General features: G+C 35.5%; 1 protein-coding gene across 1 annotated transcript in view; it reads right to left on the reverse strand.

Moving 5' to 3' along the window:
* The window catches only part of CPNE8 (copine 8), a 216630-nt gene that overhangs the window by 60459 nt on the left and 131039 nt on the right, over positions 1-25132 (reverse strand). Inside the window, exons 11-13 of the mRNA XM_059404497.1 lie at positions 14048-14123; positions 10399-10452; positions 9088-9149 (exon numbers count right to left, since the gene is read on the reverse strand). Of these exons, the coding sequence (XP_059260480.1) occupies positions 9088-9149; positions 10399-10452; positions 14048-14123 (192 nt within the window). The remainder of the gene's footprint in view (positions 1-9087; positions 9150-10398; positions 10453-14047; positions 14124-25132) is intronic.

Genomic DNA, 25132 nt, shown 5'->3' on the forward strand with positions numbered 1-25132 from the left:
TAGAGCATATCATGCTTAGCGAAATAAGTCAGGCAGAGAAAGACAACTATCATATGATCTCCCTGATATGAGGAAGTGGTGATGCAAAATGGCGGCTTAAGTGGGTAGGCGAAGAATCAATGAAACAAGATGGGATTGGGAGGGAGACAAACCTAAGTGACTCTTAATCTCACAAAACAAACTGAGGGTTGCTGGGGGGACGGGAGTTGGGAGAAGGGGCGTGGTGTTATGGACACTGGGGAGGGTATGTGCTTCTGTGAGTGCTGTGAAGTGTGTAAACCTGGTGATTCACAGACCTGTACCCCTGGGGATAAAAATATATGTTTATAAAAAATTAAAAATTTAAAATTAAAAAAAAAAAAGAATTTCTTTCTAAGAGTTTAATCACAAGCTGCTGGTCATACGTATTCCACATCAGTCACCTGTTGCCCCCTTTCTCTTTTCTCATGCTCCCACACATTCGAGTGCAAGGGAAATGTTTTACAAAATGAATGCAGGAAAATCTCAACTAACTTTCTTTTGGAAAGCCCAGAGCTAGTCCAGGGTACCAACTGCTTCTCATATTTTAGAGGTTGACTTTTTTACCCTTTTTGAAGACTTCCACCTACGCGAGCTCAGGTTCAACATGACTGTAAGTTAACAATAGTTTCTCCTAGATTAGAAAGGATATGGTAAATAGGTCCCAGAATTGAAGCCAAATTAACAATAATGATGCTAATCCAAGTTAGCAATGAAATACTCCACAAACATGGGCAACAAATACTTGTACCTTAGTATTTTAGGTTAAAAGTGAGTAGTTACTACAATTTATTATAAAAACAAAATGGAATTGAACACTTTGCTCCAATCACTGCTGAAATACCATACGTATTAGAAATATGGTAGAGCATCTCTTCAGAAAAAGCTAACCTTGATAATCCCACAAATCTTCAACTGTACTAATAGGACCTCTAAAATACCACGTTGGGTTGCTTGGTTGATTGCAGCCTGAAGTGTCAGCTTATTTCATTGTCCCTCTCCAACGTAATCACAGGACAAAAGCAAGAACTGATGGCTAAATTAAGAAGAGTCTCATGAGATGTGAGCTGAAGAGGAGTTCTATCAAAAACCAAGATGTGAATATTGGGGAAGTTTAGCTGAAGTGTGGACTACACTTAAAAGATATAGTTGCCAGCTACCTTTCTGTATTCTGTCCTCACTTAAAAATACTCAGGTCTTTAAGATGGAACTAGGGGAAGAAGAAGCAGAAGAAAAGCAAAAAAAAAAAAAAAAAAAAGTTGCTGAAACCTAGGTTTCCAAAGATATGAGCTTTTACAAAAGATATCACAACAGCTAATAAATAGATGTCTCACAGGTAAAAATTGACAATGCCTTATACCATTTATTAAATTAGCAAACTATATATTATGCAACACTGTATACAGTGTGATCCCAATGTTACAAAAATCATTGTGTGTTTCAGAATAAACAAACAGGTAACTATGATTATCTCTAGAAGATACGATTACAGAGGACCTAGCATAAATTATGTTCTCTTTGCCTAACTCTTCTTTTTCACATTTTATTTATAATGTATAATTTCACATTTTATGTTTATAATGTGAAATTCAAAGATTTTTATGTTTAAAAATTGGAGACATAACACTTCTTTCCCCCAAATGTCAATATAAACCACTAATAAAATAAGATAAAAGTATTTTATTATTTTTGAAAAAAAAAAAAAAAACAATGAAGAATACGAAGTATAACCAAGGTGTTTTAAGAGTTTTCAGAATTTTTTAAGTTTTAAGAGACCAGGAATTCTGATTGCTGTTTTTCACAAGAGTCAGTAGCCATTTATGGAAACTATACATAATTATTGTCAATTATTACAATTAATTCTAATTTGAAATAAGAGCAGATTATATTCTATTTTGCTATTATTCAGAAATTTTGTATAATCATGTATCTGCTTTTTATATGATTTTCTACCACTGTAGTGCATTTATCCACCTGGAGGTTGAGATTTCTTTTGTTTGTGTGTGTGTGTGTTATGTTAGTCACTCTAGAGTACATCATTAGTTTTTGATGTAGAGTTCCATGATTCATTGTTTGTGTATAACACCTGCTCCATGCAATACGTGTCTTCCTTCATACCCAACACCAGGTTGAGATTTCTTAGTAGCAAGGGCAGAGAGCCCAAAATGTTACAATGTCTAAACAGGTGAAAAAAAAATTGACAGAAAATCTACCAAGAAAAATAAAAATACTGTTCTGATATATTTAGATTAGATGTTTGTACCTACACTTCCACCTTGTTTTCATACTGATATTCTCTTTTCAAATTGCTATAATGTTATTTTTATTACCAATGGAGATTTTTAAGAAAGATAGGAACATGAAACTCTACTCTTCACTTCTTTAACCAGAACCTGTCAAGTATCGTATGAAGTAATTATCTTAATCAATCTCCATAACTCACAGTTAATTAAACTTTAAATCTTCATAAATACCTAATAATAAAATTAATAGATACTCTGCATGCGAGGCTATCTAAATTACTATATATATATAATTTTTTTAAACTGTATTTTTGACTGGCACCAGCTAAATGGTAAATATTACATACATAAAGACTAGAATTAACCAAATGAGCTTCTTTTTTATTATTTTTGGAAAAAGAGAAAATTATTGATGAAAATATTACTCATGACAGAAAGGAGAAGGAGAAAATGGGTGAGCACAAAGCGAAAGAGGCCAATGGAGAGATGGGTCGAGTTAATTCCCATGAGTCATTTAGCTCAGGGCCTGACACATAAGTGGTCAGAAGAGGTTAACAGGAGAGGTAACAAATTACATTGTGTGGTAAGTTGATAGGGTAGTCTTTTGTAAGAATATAAATAATTTCAGAATGCTGAAAAATAAGTATCATTAAGGCCATAAAAGAGTTGGAAAATCTAGTTGAATGACATCATTTTTCAGATACACTGTAAAATTACAGAGGTCTGAAATTTAGGTACATGAACTTTTTGGCCTGCCATTATACAGCATGAGGAGTGTCATAAAGCCACCTCATTCTATCATTAATAAAAATCGGAATTTAAATTCTTTCATTCAACTGCTTAATAAGTTCTTAAGAGCAAAGATGCATAAATACACATGCAGAATACAATAATTATTTTGTCTGTCAATTTGCATTTCATTATCAAAAGAAATAGTATATGAGAAACTATATTATACATAGTACAAATAATGGTAATAGGTGAATGTGTAATTGCATTATATTTAAAAAATATGTTTACTTCATACACCTTTGTATAAAGATAATATATTATAGTTAAATAATATTTTTATGTTCTGTTTAGATACAGGCTCATAGAGAAATTAATATTAAGTCCAATTAGGTTAATTATATAGTATATATAAAAATGGATTCTTATTAAAATCTTGGGAAGACAAGATTAGACAAAGTATACCTCATAGGTTGGGGCTCCATTTATATACAGACTTCTTTACAGAAGAAGGCACTCGTATTTCTTCCAGTTTAGAGAGTACTAAAGTAGCAAGTGTGTAAGATTAAAAAAAAAAAGTCCTGGAGGTTGTACACAGCGGAAAAATACAGAAGCATGATATAGTCAAGACCATCATTGCTTTAAATATTGTAGAAAACCCATTTGATCTAATTAGCCCTAAAAATCCTCAAAAGGAGAGAATGTGTACAATCAATAAAAGTGACTTATTGGAAGAGATTCAGAAATGTCCTTTACTAATAGACTCCTATCAAAATATTACAAGATTTGCAGGGCACCTGTTAAGCATTTGACTCTTGATTTTGGCTCACATCATCATCTCCAGGTTGTGAGATTGAGCCCCCAGTCGGGCTCCACACTAGGTGTGGAGCCTGCTTAAGATTCTCCCTCTCTCGGGGTGCCTGGGTGGCTCGTGGGTTAAAGCCTCTGCCTTTGGTTCAGGTCATGATCCCAGGGTCCTGGGATCGAGCCCCACATTGGGCTCTCTGTTCAGCAGGGAGCCTGCTTCCCTTCCTCTCTCTCTCTTCCTGCCTCTGTGCCTACTTGTGATCTCTGTATGTCAAATAAATAAATAAATCTTAAAAAAAAAAAATTCTATCCCTCTTTCTTCTTTCTCTCTCTCCACCCCTCCCCTCTCTTGCTTTCTCTTTTTATCTAAAAAAAAAACTTACTAGATTTGCAGTGCTTAGCAAAACATACAGGGTACTTCTTTCATACACATATATTTTACATGCTCATAATGTAAAACAAAACCAAAACCAAAAGGAAACTTGAACATTTTAAAACTCCAAATAATTATTTCAATGAACAAATTATAGCAAGACATAGCAAGCGCTTTTTTTAATCTTATAAAGAGAATGTTAAGCAATGTCCACTTTTTAACCATCCTTCTTTATCAACTAAAGAACTTCTTTATCAACTACCACCTATAGTACTAAGATGTTTATTTATGTAGGAATCTACTTTTTTATGGCAAACTCAACTTTCAATTTTTCCGTCTTCTAAGGATAAAAATATGCACAGACATTGGACTACTAAGGTGAGTTGGCAATGAGGAAGAAAAGGGGTCAGGGAGAGGTTGACAACTGTGACTCCATCTTGCAACTGCCACCATTTTGTAGAGTTCCTGGAAGAGCAGCTAGTTCCTGGACTCATAATATGTCTTCAGGTTTAGATACCTGGGAATTTATCTGCCCTGTCCTCAATATTAAGCAAAAGAGGTCAGCTAATCCCCAAGCAATCTATATCAACTGAAATTTCTACACTATTACAAAATATAACAATTTTTATGTTCCCCTACCCTAAAGACCTCTCACAGTGACACTAAATACCTTCTCCAACAATTAGCCAACACAGGACACAAAGTATCTAAAGATTAATTACAATTCGGTTCTGTCGCTTTCAAATTCCTAGTCCATCTTTAACACCAGATGGACTAAAAATAGAACTAAACAGAATTACTACCATTACGCAGCTCCCTCAAGCCTAGATTGACAGACAAAAATGGGTTTCCTGGGCTTCACTGGATACTGTCACCCTTGGATTCCTGAGTATTCCCTCAAAGCTCAACCATTAAGTGTCCCCCCAGCTGCAACCATTCTAGACCTTATGTTATGGCTTCAAGAAACCTAAGAAGACTTCATACCTTTAAAAAACCAGCTTATCTCTTACCTCTAGGACACCCTAATTACCAACTGCCCTTCTTCACCTTTGTGCATGAACTTTCCAGTAACATCTTGGGAATCCTGACACAAAGGTAGGGAGGCCAACAATGCCCCACAGGATATTACAGTCTTCAATTGGACCCTGTGGCGAAAGGTTGGCCTCTCTGCCTCTATGCCCTACCAGCTGCCTCTCTACTCCTTACTGCCACCAAAAACATAGTACCAGACTCTCCCCATGGGTATTAGTCCCACATACAGTTAACTCTCTCTTAGATTCCCAACACACAGAACATCTCATCTGCCAGTCATATCCTTGCCAGTAGTCATTTCACTCTCTTGTCCTCCTCTCAATCTGCTACCTTACTTCCCTTACCCCTCAACTTTTTTTTTCAGTTAATACTACAGAGTATCCTGCACCATATTTTCCTTGATCATTTCTAATGCAACATCATCAATAAACCCAGTACAGTGTAGATTTGGCCAGACAGATTTATGAAGGTCTAATTGAGGGATAAATAATGAGTCAGTTAAAAGGATGCAACCCCCTCTGATGGGAATACCAACTCCATTGTTAAGCTGTCCCAAACTATAGCCCAGGGGATTCCCCCTAAAATATTGCTGGGTATGTAATAACCCACATACATTCCAACAAAGTACAAAATACTCCCTCTTAACTCCTCTCAGTTTAGGATATTAAGATCATTTACATCATGCCCAATGCCTTGAGTCATATATCATTGCTCCTCCCCACTCCTTCAAAGGTGACGCAACCCCATTTGCTTTAATCTCCTTTCCTTGTTTTGAAGTTACTCCTGTCCTCAATTTCTCTTCTTGCATAAGATATGTCCACCTGGGACCTAGTCTGGTTTCTACAGATGTCAATCTCACTTTTGCATTAGCTGATCATTATAATCTATCAAGCTGCAATTCTATTTCATCCACATACCCTAATGCTACTGCCCTTTGCCAGGTCATCAAGAACAGAAGACAAATGATGAAACTTACTATCAATACTTGAGGGTCCAGTGATTTTCTGGGGAATGATATATAGAAAGTCTCATCAAAGGAATATTTGTAAGAGGTTTTGCTATGATCAAACTAATCCCAAATTCTATCCTTTATTTTTTTTTTGAAAGACTTGTTTATTTTAGCAAAAGAGAGAGAGAGAGAGTGGGGGTAGGGGGCAGAGGGAGAGGGAGAGAGAGAATACTAAGCAGGCTCCACACCCACACAGAGCCCAATACAGGGCTCTATCTCAGGACGATGAGATCATGACCAGACCTAAAACCAAGAGTCAGGTGCTTAAGCAGCTGAGCCACCCAGGTGCCACCCCCCAATTCTATCCTTACTGTAATCTCAATAAACCTTATATTGTAGGACCCCTACCTCCTTTCTATACCAACTTTTCCTTTCTCCTCATCAACAGCACCACTCTGAACAATAAAACAAGAGCAACTGAATCTTGGTGTGCTTCTGAAGGATATGTATTTATCAGTAGCAGCCCATTTAATTATCTTTCCTATATGGGCAATCCTTATGCAAGAATAACTAACAAAACCTTAGCCTTCAAAAGTGTTAAAACAATGCTTGGATCACTGGACAATGTACCCTAGGATTCATATAATCTAATCTGCCTATCCTATCCACTGCCTCTCATAGAACCCAAAGGGCTGTAGGTATAATAATTATTAGAACTGGTCTGGCCATAGGTATGTTGGCCCCTTGGGGAAGATTTGCTTATCATAAAGCCACCCTGTGTAATCTAACAAACATTCTAGAGGAATTATCCCACTATACTGCTTCAGCCCTATAAAACTCACAATTATCCTTGGACTCCCCTGCTTCAGTGGTCCTAGACAATTAAACTGCATTCGACTACTGGCTGGTAGAACTAGGAGGTGTCTGTGCTCTTGCTAATATCTCTTGTTGCACCTGGATAAACACTTCCTCCAAAGTGGAATTAGAAATTAAAAAAAAAATCATACAGGCCTCTTGGCTTCACGATATCAACAATCCCATCTTTAGTGAAATTTGGAATGATATTAAAATTATATACCACCCATCCAATGTCTTTAGTTGGTCACCTGAAAAAACAGGAAACATCCTTCAATTGGGACTACAATTGGGATTAAGTATCTTCTTGCTATTCAAATACTCTTTTGCTTGTTTCCAGAAGTGCCTTTTTCTCCTCTTCAGCTCCCAAGCTTCTGGGTCTACTGCTCCAACCCTATGTTGTTATACCCCTTATCTATAAGAGCAGGATGGACCGCAAGCAGCAGCTAAGCACTTGGGCAACAAGGGACTCTACCATAATGAGTTTGCTCACCATAATGGGCCATCTTGATGACTCACACACCAATGATCAGAAAGAGGAAATGAAGAGGAAAAGGAGGGGAGGAACAACAATTCTGACTCCATCTTGCAACTGCCACAGTTGTGTGGAGTTCAGAGAAGAACAGTTACTTCTTGGAATCGTGATAATCATCTTGAGATTTAGACATCTGGAAAATTCCCCCCTGTCCCCCCACCCCACCACGGGACCCACAACCCTGAGCAACTAATCCCTGAGCACAATGTACCAACTGAAATTTCTCCTCTGCTGTGGTTTAAAAAAAACAAAAAAACAAAAAAACACCATTTTCTCTCACCCTTTTTGGACAAGCACATGGATTGAGTTGGGTTGTCCTGCCTGGTTTTTAACCCTAAATAAAGATTTGTCTCTTTTTTCCTCACTCAGAGGCTCACTGCTGAAGTTTTTCCTGAGCAGCAAACATTTTTTCCCCTTTAATACGTTTCCCTTTACCTTTACTGAAACAATCACTGGAGTTTCTGTGTCTGGATAGCTAGGTGGCCGGTTTCAAGATTGCCCATATATAGCACTGATTCTCCATTTAAGCAAGTATCATTTTGGGGTTTGTTTTTTGTTTCCTTAACTAAGAGCAAACAGGTTGAGCTCTCTGGTTTTTGGTAAACTTTCTTTGCTCCTTAAGCCTCCCCATTCTTTCATCCCTTTCTTCTGCTTCATGACACCAGTGAACTAATACTGGGGAAAAAAATTGCTAAATCATAATTAGGAAGAGGTTTACTTGAGTGTTGTCTCTGGCTGCTATTAACTGTCATGAAGTTACTAACCACATTCAAATTTACCTCTCACCCTTTTTGGATATTGTAAATATAGGTAATAACACATAAATTAGAATATGTGGACATTTTAGATGGTATAGTAGTGAATGACTGTTTTCAATCTCTGGGGATGCTTGGTGATAAAAAAAAAAATAGGGACAACCAGGTTAAAAATAGGAATAAAACTGAAACAAAACAAAACAAAAACCTCTCTGTTTACTTGGGTATAAGAATCCATAACACATTACCAAGACAAGCTCTGTCTGGACTCTGGAAAATTTCAAGAACGGCTACAACAACCCATTTTCTCCTGAAAATATATTCCTGCCTAGAAGCATAGGGAGCAAGAAAATGACTATTCACCATCTATTTCTGCATGGTGATTTTATGACAAGATATGTTCTTTAATATTCTGGAGCTCAAATGTACATTTACAACAAGCCCTCAAGCTTTTCTTCTATTTCAAAAATAATGAAAAGTGCCTATAAAAAGTCCCATATGTTAGGCAACTGAAAATATTCTCCAAAAGTGCAGAGAACAGCTTTATCTGCAACTATTATTAACACAATAATGTCTTTTTTCTTGGTCAAAGAAAAGTTGCAATTTTCCTCAAAGTAATAGCTCTTTGTGTTTAAGTTTATCTCCTTAAGTCTGTAACAAAAGTGCAAAAGGTCTATCACCAAACCATAATAAAGTTGATCATTTCAGCTGCCTATTACCTAGTGGTAGCAGTCACTAGACACATTGAAAGAAACATTTAAGCAAGGAAACAATTTCAGAGAATGACTTACCCTCCTTTAATATAATCAAGGAATGAAACTTCTGTTTCTACCAAAAAAGAGAGTAAGGTTACCTGAAAAAGAAAAGAAAAACAAGGTAGAATTACCTACTAGTACTAATTGCAACCCCAAATGGACTTCATTCTAAGTATTAGAGAGGAACTCATATTTCATATTAGAGAGAAATATCACATTCTGAAAATCAATAACAATATTATTCTTTATTAAAATCTGCCAGGAATGATTGCTCTTATATTTAAAATGATCAGAATAAAAGGGACCCCCAAAATTAACTAACTCCTTTCTATGACCAGTTTCCTTCCTTTGAAGAAGAGCATGAAAATTGTCCACAAGGACACTGTGTTACTTCTCATTTTAGATAAAAGGAAAGATGAAAGGAGCTGAAAAATGGTTAAAACTAAAAAATCAGAATCAGTGAGTTAAGTCTTATAAGGGGAAATGTATGTTTTTGTCATGGTCCTGTAATGGGGCTATCTAATATTTTAAGTGTCTTGCAGTATAGAAATCTTTAAAAGAAAATTGGGGAGATCTTAGATTTTGCTTCTCCTAAGAAAATTTAATCTCACAATAAAATCTTCAGTGTATTATAGAAGAATTGTCATGGAGATGAAAAGTACATCATAGGTAGTACAGTCAATAATACTGGAATAACATTGTATGGTGACATTTGGTGACTACACTTACTGTGATGAATGTGGAGTAATGTACAGAATTGTTAAATCAGTATGTTGTACTCTTGAAACTGTAACATTGTTTTTAGTTACACACCAATTAAAAAAAAGGTACACCTGAATTCTCCAAAAAAAAAAAAAGGACTAGGATGATTTTAAGTTTTTCACATATTCAAGATACATTCATCTTTGTACCTTTGGGTACTGATTTAGCCCAGCATCCTACAAGGCTATAAATTTGAACACACTATGAATAAGTGCTTTCCCATGCCATGAGTTTTAATAGGTAAGTGTGGCCTATAAAGAGTCTAGTATTTCTTCCTGACACTTAAACATTTTCATGACTAGTTAATTCTCTCTGGTGTGATTCCACTGAATAAGGATTTCACGAGAAAACTTCAGCTTCCCTCAGAGGCCACATGGTCCCATGGACAACTTGCAAGAAGCTGGGTAACTACTTTTCATAGGGTATTTTCCATTTCAACCATCCCACAGCAAGTTCAGTTTTCTATTATACCCCTTTATATTCAAATCTTAATTTAAAGAGCCTCATCTTAGGTTCTAGCCTGTGTAAATACATTTTTCATTTGTTTATTTGACTCCTTAGTGAACAGCATAAAATTTGACTTACTGTTCCTGAATTAGTATATTTTTTCTTTTTTCCTTTTTTTTTGGGATTCACCACCTTGAAAAGCAGATAAAACAAATACACTGTGTTAGGTTTTACACAAAAATTTTTATAAAATGTGTAGTTCAAACTGCTGCCTTCACTCCTGATGCATTTGCTCATTTATAATTGCCTTTAGTATGATTGCTGGACAGTCCTTCAACCAAAACTTCTCTACAAAATTTACCGGTGACCTTCTTTGTGTGTGTGTGACCATCTTTTTTAAAAATACATTTTTTTCAGTACTATTCTTCTCAATTATTTTTTGCATTGATTATCTTTATCCATCTGTATCTTCTTTTTTTTTAAAATATTTTATTTATTTATTTGACAGAGAGAGAGATCACAAGTAGGCGGAGAGGCAGGCAAAGAGAGAGAGAGAGAGAGGAGGAAGCAGGCTCCCTGCCGAGCAGAGAGCCCGATGCGGGACTCGATCCCAGGACCCCGAGATCATGACCTGAGCTGAAGGCAGCAGCTCAACCCACTGAGCCACCCAGGTGCCCCCATCTGTATCTTCTTGATGTGAGAGAGAATTTAACAACCTAGGTAATAAGTAATAATGACTGCTTTGTAGTAAACTATAAACAGGTAAAGAAAAGTATAGCCAAGATACATAACTTTTTTGTTATTAGGTTAAAAACACAAACATAGCAAATCACCCAAATTATGTACATACATTAAGGACTCTGTTACTCTATTGCTGTCAGGGGTAATAATTTCCACCAGATACTGAGGCTAGGTAGTAATTAGTAAAAGTCTGGTTTGTGGACCAAGATTTAATTTCTGACCATTTATTCCATTAGGAAATACTACTGCACTCCTATATTGTACAAGACACTGAAGAATATAGGGAATGTAAAGATGAGTAAGACCTGTCAATCTAACAGGATAAATAAAAATATATAAAGGAGAAAATCCTTTAGCACATCCTAAACCAAAACACACATGGAAGCATTTAGACAGGCAAAAAAAAGTTAAAAGAATTTATGGCAAGTATTATTTGAACAAAACATTATTAATTTAAGCAAAGGCTACAATAAAAAGGGACGGACATAACCGTCTAGAAAGAGGAAAAAGTAACTGGCCCAAGGTGGCTGGAGCAGAGAGCAAACACATACTATTTCAATGAATCCGAAGGACTGCAGGTACGTGGAGCCAGCAGGAGACACTCCTGTCTCCATGCCTGGGAGCTTGTGCAAGCTTAGAGATCCCACAAGGGCCCTGTATGCTGCTCCAGCCCCCTCATAGCTGCAGTCCACCAATAGTCCTATGGGTCCAGGGTCCCAGGAGTAAACAATCCTGTCTGCAATCATCTAAATCCTAAAAGGGCCTAATACTTACTTAATTCCAGCTCCTTCCAGCCAGTTTGTGAGTAATCCTGCTGACACAAAGACCCACCAAGAGATGTTCATGTCTGCACCTTAGGAGACCATGAAATATCCTTATATTTATTTGGTCCCAGCCCCTCGGACCATGGTACAAAGCAATCTAGCCCACCCAGGGACCTAGTGGGGTCATGCCCGTCTGTGCCTCCAGAGCCAGTACAGACCAAAGTCTTAAGTATGGTACCCAATACAGCCCTGGGACTCGGGGCTGACTCTTCTAGGTATGGTCCAGAGCCAGTCCTGCCTACTTAGAGACCCACACAGGGATCAGAGAGGAGTCCTCCAAGACACTTGGCAGGAGCCACACATGCCTTCACACTTAATAAGAGGACATCTGGCTGAGGACCTAGCTGTGCAGCCTGAAAAGCAACCCTGGTTCAGAGTCACCCTCCTGAATAAAGTGCTGGAGCCAGTCTCATGCACAGGGGCCGGACAGAGTCCATGCCCGCTCCAGCTGCTGGTAACAAGCACCCCCAACCATGGATGCTACTACAGACCTACTAGCCTCAAAAGCAGCTCTAGTCCAGCATGAGTGCAGGACTCTGCAGGTCTGGAGGTCATCTCGTCAGCTCAGGAACTGACAGGAGAAGGTCTTTGTCTGCCAAAACCAGTCTGTAAAGCTGCAGGGTTTTTTTTTTTTTAAAGTTCAGGTATAATGCTGGAAATCTAGAAGCCCAAAGGTGGGCAGAGAAAGCAGGCATCCATACAAGGATAAGCTATCTTATATTATTTTCATTGCCTGTTTAGAGCCTTAATAGTCATTCCTTGGAAAACCCAGACAGAAAATTGATCCATTACTCCATCTTTGTTGCAGCCTGGGAAGTTCAATCTGCAATATCTCATACTCTACTAAGTAAAATACTATATGTAGCCATTATCATGACACACTAAACATATTTCATGGGTTTGTCTCCCGTTAGACATGGAGGTTTTGTTTTTTGTTTTTTTTTTTTTGAGGGAGAGAGAAAATCTTAAGCAGGCTCCACGACTACTGCAGAGCCCAATGTGGGGCTCGATCTCACAGCCCTTAGACCATGCCTGAGCTGAAATCAAGAGTCACATGCTTGACTGACTGAGACACCAAGGTGCCCATAGGCACTGAAATTTTTAACCATCTATGTATCCCCAGGGCCTTAACAGAGAACATGGAATGTAAAATCCATGTAATAAATAGTTTATTTCCAGTGAATGAATGAATGAGGGAATGAATGGAATGTTACTGCTTTAGCTTAGTAAGAAGATGTTAGAAGATGGAAAGTGTTCCACTCCTAACTTAAATGAGGTCAATATTAGTGTCAACCTGGCAGGGAAAGAGTTACTATTATTAACTGACACTGAGATATTCTCCGTTGCCTTTGATGTTTGTTAAATAAAAACATTAAAGAGAATGTACGGTAACTTAGCCCAAGTATTAACAGTGCCAGAACATACCATGTGCTCAATACATATCTGGTAGTTAACTGGCAAGGTAGGTTTAAGGCAGAAAGGGCTACTGTACTTTCTTTAATAACCTGGATTTCTTTAATGACTGAATTATATTTTGTCATTCCATTCAGTCTTCAAGTAAACTACAATGAAGGTGCTCAAACATATGAAGCAGACCACAGTTCATTTTTAAAACACCAAGCTGACGTAATGAAAATGCACTGTTCTTCTCTTTTTACTAAAAAGGTGTTGGGGAGGAGGTTGGTAGAAAGGCAAAAAGACAAAAACAACAACAACAACAAAAAACCCCGTGAGGTTTGTGAAAAAAAAAAAAAAAATAAAAAAAAAAAAAAAAACAAAGTTTTGGGAGGCCTGGTGGCTCAGTGGGTTAAAGCCTCTGCCTTCGGTTCAGGTCATGATCCCAGAGTCCTGGGATCGAGCCCTGCATTGGGCTCTCTGCTCGGTGGGGAGCCTGCCTCCCCTTCTCTCTGTGCCTGCCTCTCTGCCTACTTGTGATTTCTGTCTGTCAAATAAATAAATAAAATCTTTTTTAAAAAATAAAAATAAGTTTCATAGGCAAGAATTTTTAGATTTCTCAAAATAGAGTTAAAAGACCATGAGACTTGAAAAGAAATAATACAATACCATTCAGTCTCAGAAACAAGTCTGTTCAATAAATTGGAAGATTTTTACGTGTATTGGTAGTTGGTTATATTTTGACAATTACCCTTTGCAAAATCTACACTTTTAAAGCATACATTTACTTATTCCAGAGGAAAATAATAAAATATAATTCCTCTTACCTCATATACGTTGAATTGCGATTGTCCTCTAGAAAGTTCCCTATAGCTTGTGGTAAATTCTCCAATGAAATCATGACTAAATTTAAGGGGGAAAATATATAGTATTAGCTTTCATACATTTGCCAAATATACTTTTAAGTTTTCTACAAATGCATGGTTTAATTGTGAAAAAAATGCTTAATATTACTATGAGCATAACTTAATAACATATTTTAAGAGACTCATACATAACTTCATTGTTCTTTAACCCCAAATTATATACACTCAAAAATTATATTTTGTTAGCATTCCAATAATTTTTAATTTATCCCACCAATATTAATATTTCAAACCAGTATTTTAGTTTTAATCACTCATATCTAAAAACACTGTATCATCTATGCTACCAAAATGACTAACAGTTTCTTAGGATGAAAGTTTAAGACACTCAAAAACTTATTACTTATATCAATAATTACAAATACAGTATATAGAATTCTCCTAACTTTGTTATGACCAAGATGTAATAGGACATTATTTTTTAACATGGGATTAATAGTCACCAAGCTTTATTTTTGATAATAGCTTCAAAGTACATTGCTAATACCAACATGGTTATTCCGAATTTTCTTCACATTAAAGCAATCATAATAGTCTTCTCAGAAAGCAGACCTTCTACAGATGCCTTCTTAGTTTAGATGGGGAGGGATAAGGACTGTGTAAGCATGCATTAGTGCTCACTATAAAAACCTTGTCAATGTGATTACTGAAGTTTACCTAAGGAAGTTTACAGAGGAAGAAGATAAAGCAGATAAAGACTCTAGGAACTAAAGTGGTAAATACACCATAAGGGATGTCTCTGTTGTTTATATCATAGAATTTAAGCTTGGCCCATACACTTTGCAAACACAAGGTGTTTGTTACCATTAAATAAACACACACACACACACACACATAAATGTGTATTATAAATAAATAAATATAAATATATAGAAATGTATTTATATGTATTTTATAATTTTTAATTTATAATTTTATAGTTAAAAAATATATATGTATATGTTTAATGCTTAGTTGTAAAGACCTGATGACCAGAGACAAGCAACAAAAAAACCGTTATCTAGCCAACCAAAACAATAATTTCTAAAGATGGGATTTGGAAGGAAAAACGAGCTGCCATTAATTTCAGTAGAGATTTTGCAGTAAGAAAGGTATTTATTACATTATTTAAAACACACCTCACTTAGATTTCCAGCCTCCTAGTTCTCCACTATCTCAAAGATCTTGTACATACATCATAATATTCTAAATGATACATCCCTCTACACCAGTGTCACCTTGACCTCTAACTTCCAGAAGCAGATCTACATGTATGAAAATGTGAAAGGAAAGGGGACTAAAACCAATGGTAAATATATTTGTATGTATGAACCCAATCCACTAGGACTCAATCATTGAAGTTACATGGGGAAAAGTACAAAATAGTACTTTAGCACTATACATTTTTAATTAAGTGAAATAATTTTCTTTGACCTTCAGAATCCCAAGCTCATAATCTTGGTATCTTTCACTGCGATCTTAAAAACTGAGTTTTGGAGATTATGTTTAGAAGCTATCCTCCTCCACTGCTGTGTGTGTTTCAAATATCTTAAGTAACAGTCATGGAAACAAAACATTTCTATCAGAGCACTTCAAGCACAATGATTTGGTAATGGTAAAAGTGTGGCAGGACTTAGGTAACAGAGCTCACCACACTAGTGGTGAGAACTTCATATAGAGGACTTAAACAAAACCTTGAATCACTTAAGCCCTTCTGGCAGTTTTCTAACTATGCTAATCCTCATCTGGTTGATTCTTTCAATTCAACGTTGAGCTATTACTATCAACATTAAATTCCCACCACTCAACACGCATCAAAAACTTAGTAGAGAGAAGCAATATTACTGATCTCAAGTAGACACAATTACTCAGTAAGTTGCAAGAACATGTAATACCCATCCAGATAAAGAAAGTACAGCAGAGTGGCAAATCTGGATGCAATGGCAATAGTCAGGTTTATCATACACCACACAGATGTGCCCCTGTTGAAGTCATTCTGGAACTCCCTAAAAAGCAATTCTCTGATATTTGGTTCTGTTTTGTTTTGGTAGATTTGTTACTCTCTACAGAACTGAGTGAGGACCAGTGAGGTACAATTCTGAGCGGGTCCTATTTATCATGAAATGGAGCCTTCTTTTCCCCCTTCTGAGTTAGTTGTTAGAGAGGGCTTATGGCCAAATCTGCGGCCCATTTCTTGCAGGATAGGTCTTCATGACATGCTGTCCTCTGCAGACTTTTCAGGCTTCTTACCTGTATTTCCCCTTTCCTTCAATTTCCTCACCTAGTTTATAGTTCACCATGTCTCTTTACATGGGTTTCTATAAATTATCTTGGATCCTTTCCAGAATGAGACAGGATATAAATAAAAGAATGAATAAAATACTTGTGCCTCCCCTTCTGAGTCTTGTCTAAGATTATTATTTTGAATAAAACACTAAATTTGCATGTCATATAAATGCAATGCTATCCTGTGTTGTAAAGGAGAAAATGTACTGAGTCACAAACTGCATTTCAGCCTCTACAACAACAATTCTGTGAGATAAAGAAAATACATCATTGTATATTCAGAGCCAGAGAAACAGATGATCATGAAGTGAGGATGTGTCAAAAGGTCATCAACGTAAGGCAGTTAAAGAGGAGGTGGCGGTAAACTTGTCAACCCTCGATACAAGGTGCTTTGTCTCCAGAATAAATCTGAAGAATTTGGGTGGATAAGTGGATTGACTCCCAGGTGATTTTATCATCAATCTTTTGGAATACAGGAGAATTTTTATAGTTTCCTTTGCAACCTGTCCTACTTCAAAAATTGCTTAGATAAATACTTTAAAGATTTAAATGTAATTTTCATGGACTTATAATTATCTTTTTCCCCCCATCATCAACTATTCCTAGATTTTATGGAGATTAAAAGGCAAATTTAATTTACCTTAATATTTTTAACTGTTCCTGATTTTCAATACTATAATATTGAAACAATTATCACTATACAGAGAGATATGATGGGAAGACTTTCATTATAAATCACAACCAATAATTTCCTTGTGATTCAATAATACTGCTTTGCTATTTCCTGTTAATTTAATTGCAACTAAAATAATGATTCTATGTAATGTCTCTCTGACTGCATTTATAAAATAAAGTCTACTCCAGGGCTGTTTATCCCATTTGTGTCTATTTACATCTCCAATTTGTTCTCCTTACTTTTTATAATAGATATATGCTACTGAGGAAAAAAAAAACAAAGGACATTTAAAGCAAATTGATTACTATTATATAGCTATATAGACGGTAGTCTGGCTCTAAAAGCTTTGTTTGAGGAAATTTATTAAATTGTTAAATAAAATCTATATACTATTTCTATGCTCTATTAATAGTGAAAAAATAGATACTATGCACATTCACATTTATATTTGAAATCTCTAGGATAGTCCTTACTTATCAAACATGTCTAACCCCCCTCTTCCATTTTTGGCCCCTTCTTTCCCAGCATCACCAACGTTTATAGCCTATTATGTCCTCTAAGAAACCTTTCCTGCTTCATGCCGTTCCCCATTTGCTCTTAAAGAAGTCAGTTATCTACCATCACAGATCCTGTTATTGTATTATACCTGTTGTTTATTTAGTTCCCCTTTCAGCCTTCATCATACTTGAAGGTAAGAAAGGTGATAAACTCATCTCCATGTTTTCGGCATCTACCTCACTGCCTGGTACACAATGGGCACTGTTGAAAGTTGGAAATAGATTCAAGTTAATATCACAGTCATTCTGTGATCTGATTTTGCCAGTAATATTAACAAAGTTGCCTCAGATTATATTCAGTCTCAGAGAACGTCACGGGTGTGATTCCCATTAACCACTGTTACCCTCTCCACCTCCTTAAAACAACTCTGAGAGCAAAGCAAACAACTGTTCTTTTCCCACAGGAGTATAACCACGCAATCACACCAAACAAAGACAGAGAAAAGAGAGGCAGGCAATATTAATATTGCCTTTTGCTGGCATTTCTGATGATCCTCATGAAGACCACCCTGTCTTGAGAATAACAGAAGATTCTCACTTTCTTGACTGCCAGCAAACTAGTTTTGCACAAAACATATACAAATGACATGCGTGTACCGAACTCGTCTCATCCCTTTCTCGATCACTGTGTGATCTGGAGTCAGTCAGCCAACTTCAGGGTCCTTATGCCTTCACTTAAAAATTGGGGGCAATGCCTACTTATTGTTTTGAAAATAAACTCAGAGAACTCATTTGATTCTTTCTGTGAAAGTTGCTTAACTCCTTGAAAAATACACTATATTTTTCCAATTACGAAGAATATGATTCTAGATATATAGAGATATGTAGATATAAAATTATATGTACAATTTTAAGAAAGCTTTAATAAAAATAACTTGTGAGGATGTAATAGGCTTATGAATTGATAAATGCTGTGCTGAGCTATTTGGGAGTTACACACACTCCTGTGGCTTGTACTGTTCTAGTGCAACTCCTCTGCCTTGTAGTACACCTATGTGCCATGTTTCAGGTGTGTGTTGAAGGATCTCTCTAACAGGGATTTGTAAACATATAGTATATTAAAGACAATTTCTCTAGGATGTTGAAAATATTTTGGCTCAAACGCTGGCATGATCCTTCCCACGGAAACAACAGTCCCGGATATCACTGTCTCCTCCGTTTGCATGCAACATAGTGATTTTCTATGTCCCTCTATCTTGTCTAATCTGGGCCAGTCCTAGCAAGCAGAGCAGTATTTTTGAAAATAGCTAGAGATTAAGCAGTCACAGAATGAGACACTTTTAATTGAAGTGCAGTTATGGTGACCCTAATTCAACTCACAGGTTGTAAACATTCCTGTTTAATATTTATAGGAAAAGAGCAGCAGTGTTCTTCTAGAGATGACTAAAACCAAACCACTGACTCCATGACAAGTAAAATATGCCATAGGATTTGTGAATTCCCATGATCAACACAAAAGCTCATCTTTATGAGTCCAGATAACAATATATCAGCTATCCCTAATTTTGCTAATTTTCTTTATTTTTACTGTAGTCAAGGCCTTTGACTTTGACAAGGCTTTTCAGTACCTAAGAATGTTCTTTTTGGTTTTGTTTAAACAAAAGAATACCAGCCTCCACTGATTAATTATTTATTTATTTGAGAGAAAGAGAGTGAGCACAAACAGGGGGAGGGGCAGAGGAAGAGGGAAAAGCAGATTCCCTGCTGAGCAGGGAGCCCAACATAGAGCTCAATCCCAGAACCCTGAGATCACGACTTGAACCTAAGTAGACACTTAACAAACTGAGCCACTCGGGAACCCCTAGACTCCACTGATTCTTAAAGGAGGTATCTCTAATTCAAAATTTCAAAAGAATCAAGTCTCTTTTCCCATGTAACTTACTCAAATCCTGAGGGAGAATCTACTTTACCTTAAAAAAAAAAAACAATCCAGAAATATGACCTGTAAGCATTCTTAAGATTATGAGCTCATCTGTATGTAAATTTGCCAAACTATTATGATTCTTAATTAATTGTGCTAGTAAATGCAAGTTATAAACACATCCTTACAAAAGCACTATTTTTTCTTTTGTAAAGTACTGGTTTATGTTTTATATTGTAGAAATTATTATATATAAATTTATATGAATGTATTCAATGTACAAGTGATCATATCTCTAGCTTTGTTGGAATTTTAAATAATTTCAAGAGGTTTCCATTATTTTTCTTCCCTCCATAGGTTACAATATTATTTCTGGGCCTTCAAGAGGAAAACAGATATAGTCACTCTCAAATATTAACAATTCAGCAGGAAAAATGGGCTAATTTTATCAGTCTTATCCACACCTGCTCTTTGATCCATTTTTAATATAGATAGAAATTTAAAAAGATATAAATAACACATATGTATAAAATAAGTCAGCCCTATTGTCATTTGGGTATAAATATATATATATAAAATGTAATCTAGTAATACATAATAGTATATTTTAATATGTTTGTGTTTTATCTATTATTTAATATTAATATTTCATTTATTAACTTTATTTCCACTTATTTATTATATCTATACAAAGGGATAAACAACACTTTTTAAGACAAGACAATGTATTTTTTTTTAAAGATTTTATTTATTTGAGAGAGCCTGAGCCTGACCTGAGCCAAAGGCAGACATTTACATGACTGAGCCACTGAGGGGCCCTGACAATATTTTTAATGTGGTTTACATTGACGCACAAAATGATACATACCATACTAAAGAAAATGTTATATGTGATGATTTACAACATTTAAGTCCAAACTGTTTGCCCACATAGCCACTCCATTTTTTTAAATACAGGATATAGACATATTTTTAAAGTATATTTATAAATGTTACATTGTTTAAATTCCATGCGTATGTATTGACATTATATCAATTTTAACTACACATGAAGTCTAACTTTTTTTTACATCATTACCTTTAATTCTTTTCCATTTCCTGTAATAAGCTTAATGCATCGAGACATCATCAAGCAAATTTTCTCACTCAAATTAAAATTTACTGAAAGAGGAAACAAATTGTATATAGCCCCAAATTCTTAATATAAAATCATTTCTACCTAGCAATAGTTTTACAAATGCAATTTAATTCGTTGAAAGGTAGGATGAAATTTCTTTAGCTAGCCAGGATCTTTGGATATTTTTCTAGGAGTATATAAATTAAAAAGTGAATTGAGAGGGGCACCTGGGTGGCACAGCTGGTTAAGTATCTGCCTTGGGCTCAGGTCATGATCCCAGGGTACTGGGATCTACCCCTGCATAGAGCTCCCTGCTCAGCGGGGAACCTGCTTCTCCCTCTCTGCCACTCCCCCTACTTGTGTGAGTGCTCTCTCTCTCTCTCTCTCTAATAAAGAAAATCTTTAAAAAAAGTTAACTGAGATAATGTCTGAAGTCAGGATATCCTCTAATTTCATGAACTATGAAACATTTGTCATCCATGTCACATACTTTTCCCTCTATACTTTCAAAGTGATTGAATTCTAGTTCTTACCTTAAGTATTAATCTCTAGAAAGATAGATCTGTGTGATGCACTAACCTATTTCTGAAATTTAAACTATCAGCCAATGAGTATTATTTTTTCACACTAATGAGAATAATAAAAATTAGTATTATACTAAGCAAAACAACAACAAAATACCAGAAGCAGGATTAGCATAAAACAATGGCCAAAAGATCAGTTTCATATTTTTTTAATTTTTAAAAATTTTTCAAAAGATTTAAGTTTTAAAAAATGAGATATTAAATCTCTATTCTTGTACCTTTTTAATCTTTTGCTGTCATTGGCCTATAGCCATATAAATGCAATTCAAAGTAATTACTCCCTTTCCAACAGATTGATAACGGATACCTTCATTCAAGAGTATATATACTTTATTTATACTATATTATTTATATTCAAGTATATATACTTTAGTTATGAGAAGATAAATTTAATTCATAGCTCTAAGAAAATTTGAGTAAAGCATCAGATGCTTTTATAAATTGTTCATTTATATACCATTTATATACATGGTATATTTCTGGGCTAGCCACTGAATATAGATTAGTACTTGTTTATATTTTACTTTTCACTCAAAAGTTGCCCTGGTTCATAGATAAATCTATCTGTTCATCTATCTAGATTTCATATTATATTGCTAGTTTTGCTCATTCTCTGTAAGCCTTGAATACCATTATATGTTTTTAAGACATAATAGTTTCATTGTTTCTTGCTTTTTCACAATGATGAAGACTGGAACACAGGAATTCTATCATTTCTCTACAAAGTTTGTTTTTTTAATAAAAAGCACGAGGAAAAAATTCTGACAGTAGTTATACACACACACCACACACTCTGTCTCTCTCATACACACACACACACACCACTGTCTCCCTCTCTCTTTCATGCACACACACACACACTTATACAACATACAACTCCCACCCCTAAGTAGCAAAAGTTGGCAAGTTGAATACTACAGTCCACTGCTACCCAGGGTTGGGTTCTTTTCATTGGCAAACAATCCCTTCTTTTCCTCTGGCATATCCTGTCTACTCTGTGTGCTGGGGCACCACTTCCCACTGTCAAGCCAGAGATGCCAAAAGACATCATAAATGTCCTAGCTCTCTTGCCAACCTGGCTTGTAAAGCAGTCTACCAGTTTCCATACTCTCTAGCCACCAGTCCCCACACTGTCCATTATCTTCCAGACAAACTGAGGGACTCCAGAAGGGCAGCTAGGATCAACTCCCAAGGGTGAAGCCCAAATAGAAGGAGATGAAAATACATTTGCTATTGAAATACTTTCAAACCTCTAGTTAAAATGGAGAGCTTTCTGTGGTCAGTTTCAAGGTTTTAGATTTAGGAGACCTACAAGGAAAGAAAAAGTCTGTATCCAGTAAAAAGCTATGTGAATTACTATGGTTGTAGTTTTTAATTAACATGTATAGACAATTCAGATCATTCAGGTCCAAAAAGCAGTAATTCCAGCTCCCACCAAATTGCCTAGAATATTTATCTCAAATAAATACTTTGTGCTGTGTATACCAGCAGCATTGTTAGTAAAAAAATGCACATCTTGTAAATTTTAAAAAATAATTACTCCACTGTGGTGAAATTGCACATTTAGAACTGACAGAGTTTACTGTAATCTCTGACTTAGATCTCATTTGGTGTCTCTGAACTTTCAGATAAGAAAGAATTCCTCCACATTGGAGACTGTGTGCTTATTTTTACATTAATACAATAGTAACTACTTATTGCCATTCAAGATTTATAAGATTTTCTTTGACTTTCTACATTTTTACCCTTTCACTTCTCAAAATGAAAATTATTTTCTATGGAGAAAAAAACTTTTTAGGTAAAAGTTTTAGGCTTTAATAACTTTATGTGTTTTTAAGGCATGTTCATTTTGTAATAATGGTTTTAACAATGTGAATATAGGCACACCTGGGTGGCTCAGTCGGTTAAGCATCTGCCTTCCGCTGAGGTCATTGCTCCAGGCTCCTGGGATTGAGCCTGGCATCTTCTCCCTCTGCCTCTGCCTGCCACTCCCCCTACTTGTATGCTGGCATGTGCTTTCTCTTTCTCTCTCTCTCACCAAATAAATAAAATCTTTACCAAAGCAACAATAAAAAACAATGTGATTATCTTCAAAGTACAAAAATACAGAAATAGAATAATCTACCTCATAAAATATTTTTTGTGTGTTTTAGAAGCTTGAATAAATTATTTTTTAACCAAATAAGACTCCAGGGGACTATGAAGCAAAATTTCAGAATCACTGAGTTCCTAAGAGAGAGATCTCAGACATTAATCAAAGAATTAAAAGTACTCAGTGAATTGGTGTTTGGGTTGCTTAGATAGGATAATATTTATGTATAGGAGCTCTTTCTTATTATAAGCGTAACAGAAACTTTGTCCTTAAAATACAGTATAAGTATCTGTGCATTTTCTAGCGGAAATGAAAGAAATATCTATGCAACACCATAAAAATAATGTCTGCCTACAAGTTTTACCTTTGGAATCTACTGACTTTGGGTAAATCAGCAGGCTTTCTAGTAAAATTTTTTCATCCCTCAAAACCATAAAATACATTTTCCTATTCATTTCCCCAAGAAAGTTTAGTTGATTAACTTGAACTATTCTGAACAGAACACCAGAAATTTGTTTTGGGTTCTTGCAAGAAAAATATCTTAGAAAATGGCTTGATGGGGAGCAGCAAATCAAACTTTTGAACCATAAAATATCAATTAGGGAACTCAGCTCTTACAGCAGTCAGTCATTTGGTCAAAAATTTAAAAAAAATACGTGAACATCAAGCACTCAAATATATATGAATATTTACCAAAGCTAAATTGTTATTGGGAGTGACAATATTCTATTTGTCTTAATTTTTTCCAGATTAGCAACTATGAAATTTTCCTTTCTAAACATGGTATGAATGTAACATGAATAAATGGCTATAATATATTTTTACCTTGTTTCAATTCCCTCAGGTTACGTCTACAAGGGTCATCATCAAATGCTAAAGGTATGAACTTATGTTTCAAAGAAAGATCTGGAACTCTGACTATCATGTTCCATTTATCCTATACTAGCAGTACCTGGAAAGATAATTAAAGCAATAAGCAGTAGTTTGGTTTGAAAACCAGTGACTCCCTAATAGTCATGTAAAATGGACAAATCATTTCCACATTTTAAACTCGAACTTTCATATCTGGGAAAAGAACAATAATACTTCCTACTGGAATATCTTTTTCTTTAAGAATTGAGAAGAAATATGTAAAACTGCTTGGGATACCAAATTAAATTTAAAACTCTCATAATGAATGATCTTGAAATTGAATTACCAAGCTATTCCATAAGAGCAATTTATGTAACAAAAAGATTGCACACACCACATTGTCTCTTTCTTATTCATTTTCACTCTCTCTGACTAGCCAATTTCAATGAAATATTAAAATTGTTAAAAAGTAAAGGTAAAGCAAATTCATGTCCGTAGTGAACTTCTCATTTGCTAAGTTTTAACAAACTGTTTTTTCTAGGACTTAGTTGTCACTAAGTTTAGTTTTATACATATTTGGAATTCTAGCAGGTAATTAATAAACACAATACAGTTATACAATATCTATAGGTTACACAAAATCTCAAATTGTCTTGGTGTTCAAAATCACAGAGAAAATAATAGGTGATGATTGCCTATCAATATATCTTATTGCATAAATGATCAGCATCCTTATTATCTGACAACTCTTAAGTTTCATTTAATTGGAAGACTTTTATCACCAGCTCTGTAGAATTTTCCCCCAAAACTCCCAGTGAGCAATCCTATATACTTCTATTGTGTCAAAGAGATCTTTTAATTAGAAGATCCTCCAATTTATGCTTCTGATATATATTCCAGCATCTCTCCAATTCCTAGCCTCATATTTCTAATAGCCTGATATGCATTCTCTACTGTGATATGTAACTTTAAAAAGAGAAAT

Source organism: Mustela nigripes, chromosome 6 (genome assembly GCF_022355385.1).
Source record: "Mustela nigripes isolate SB6536 chromosome 6, MUSNIG.SB6536, whole genome shotgun sequence".
NCBI lineage: Eukaryota > Metazoa > Chordata > Mammalia > Carnivora > Mustelidae > Mustela > Mustela nigripes.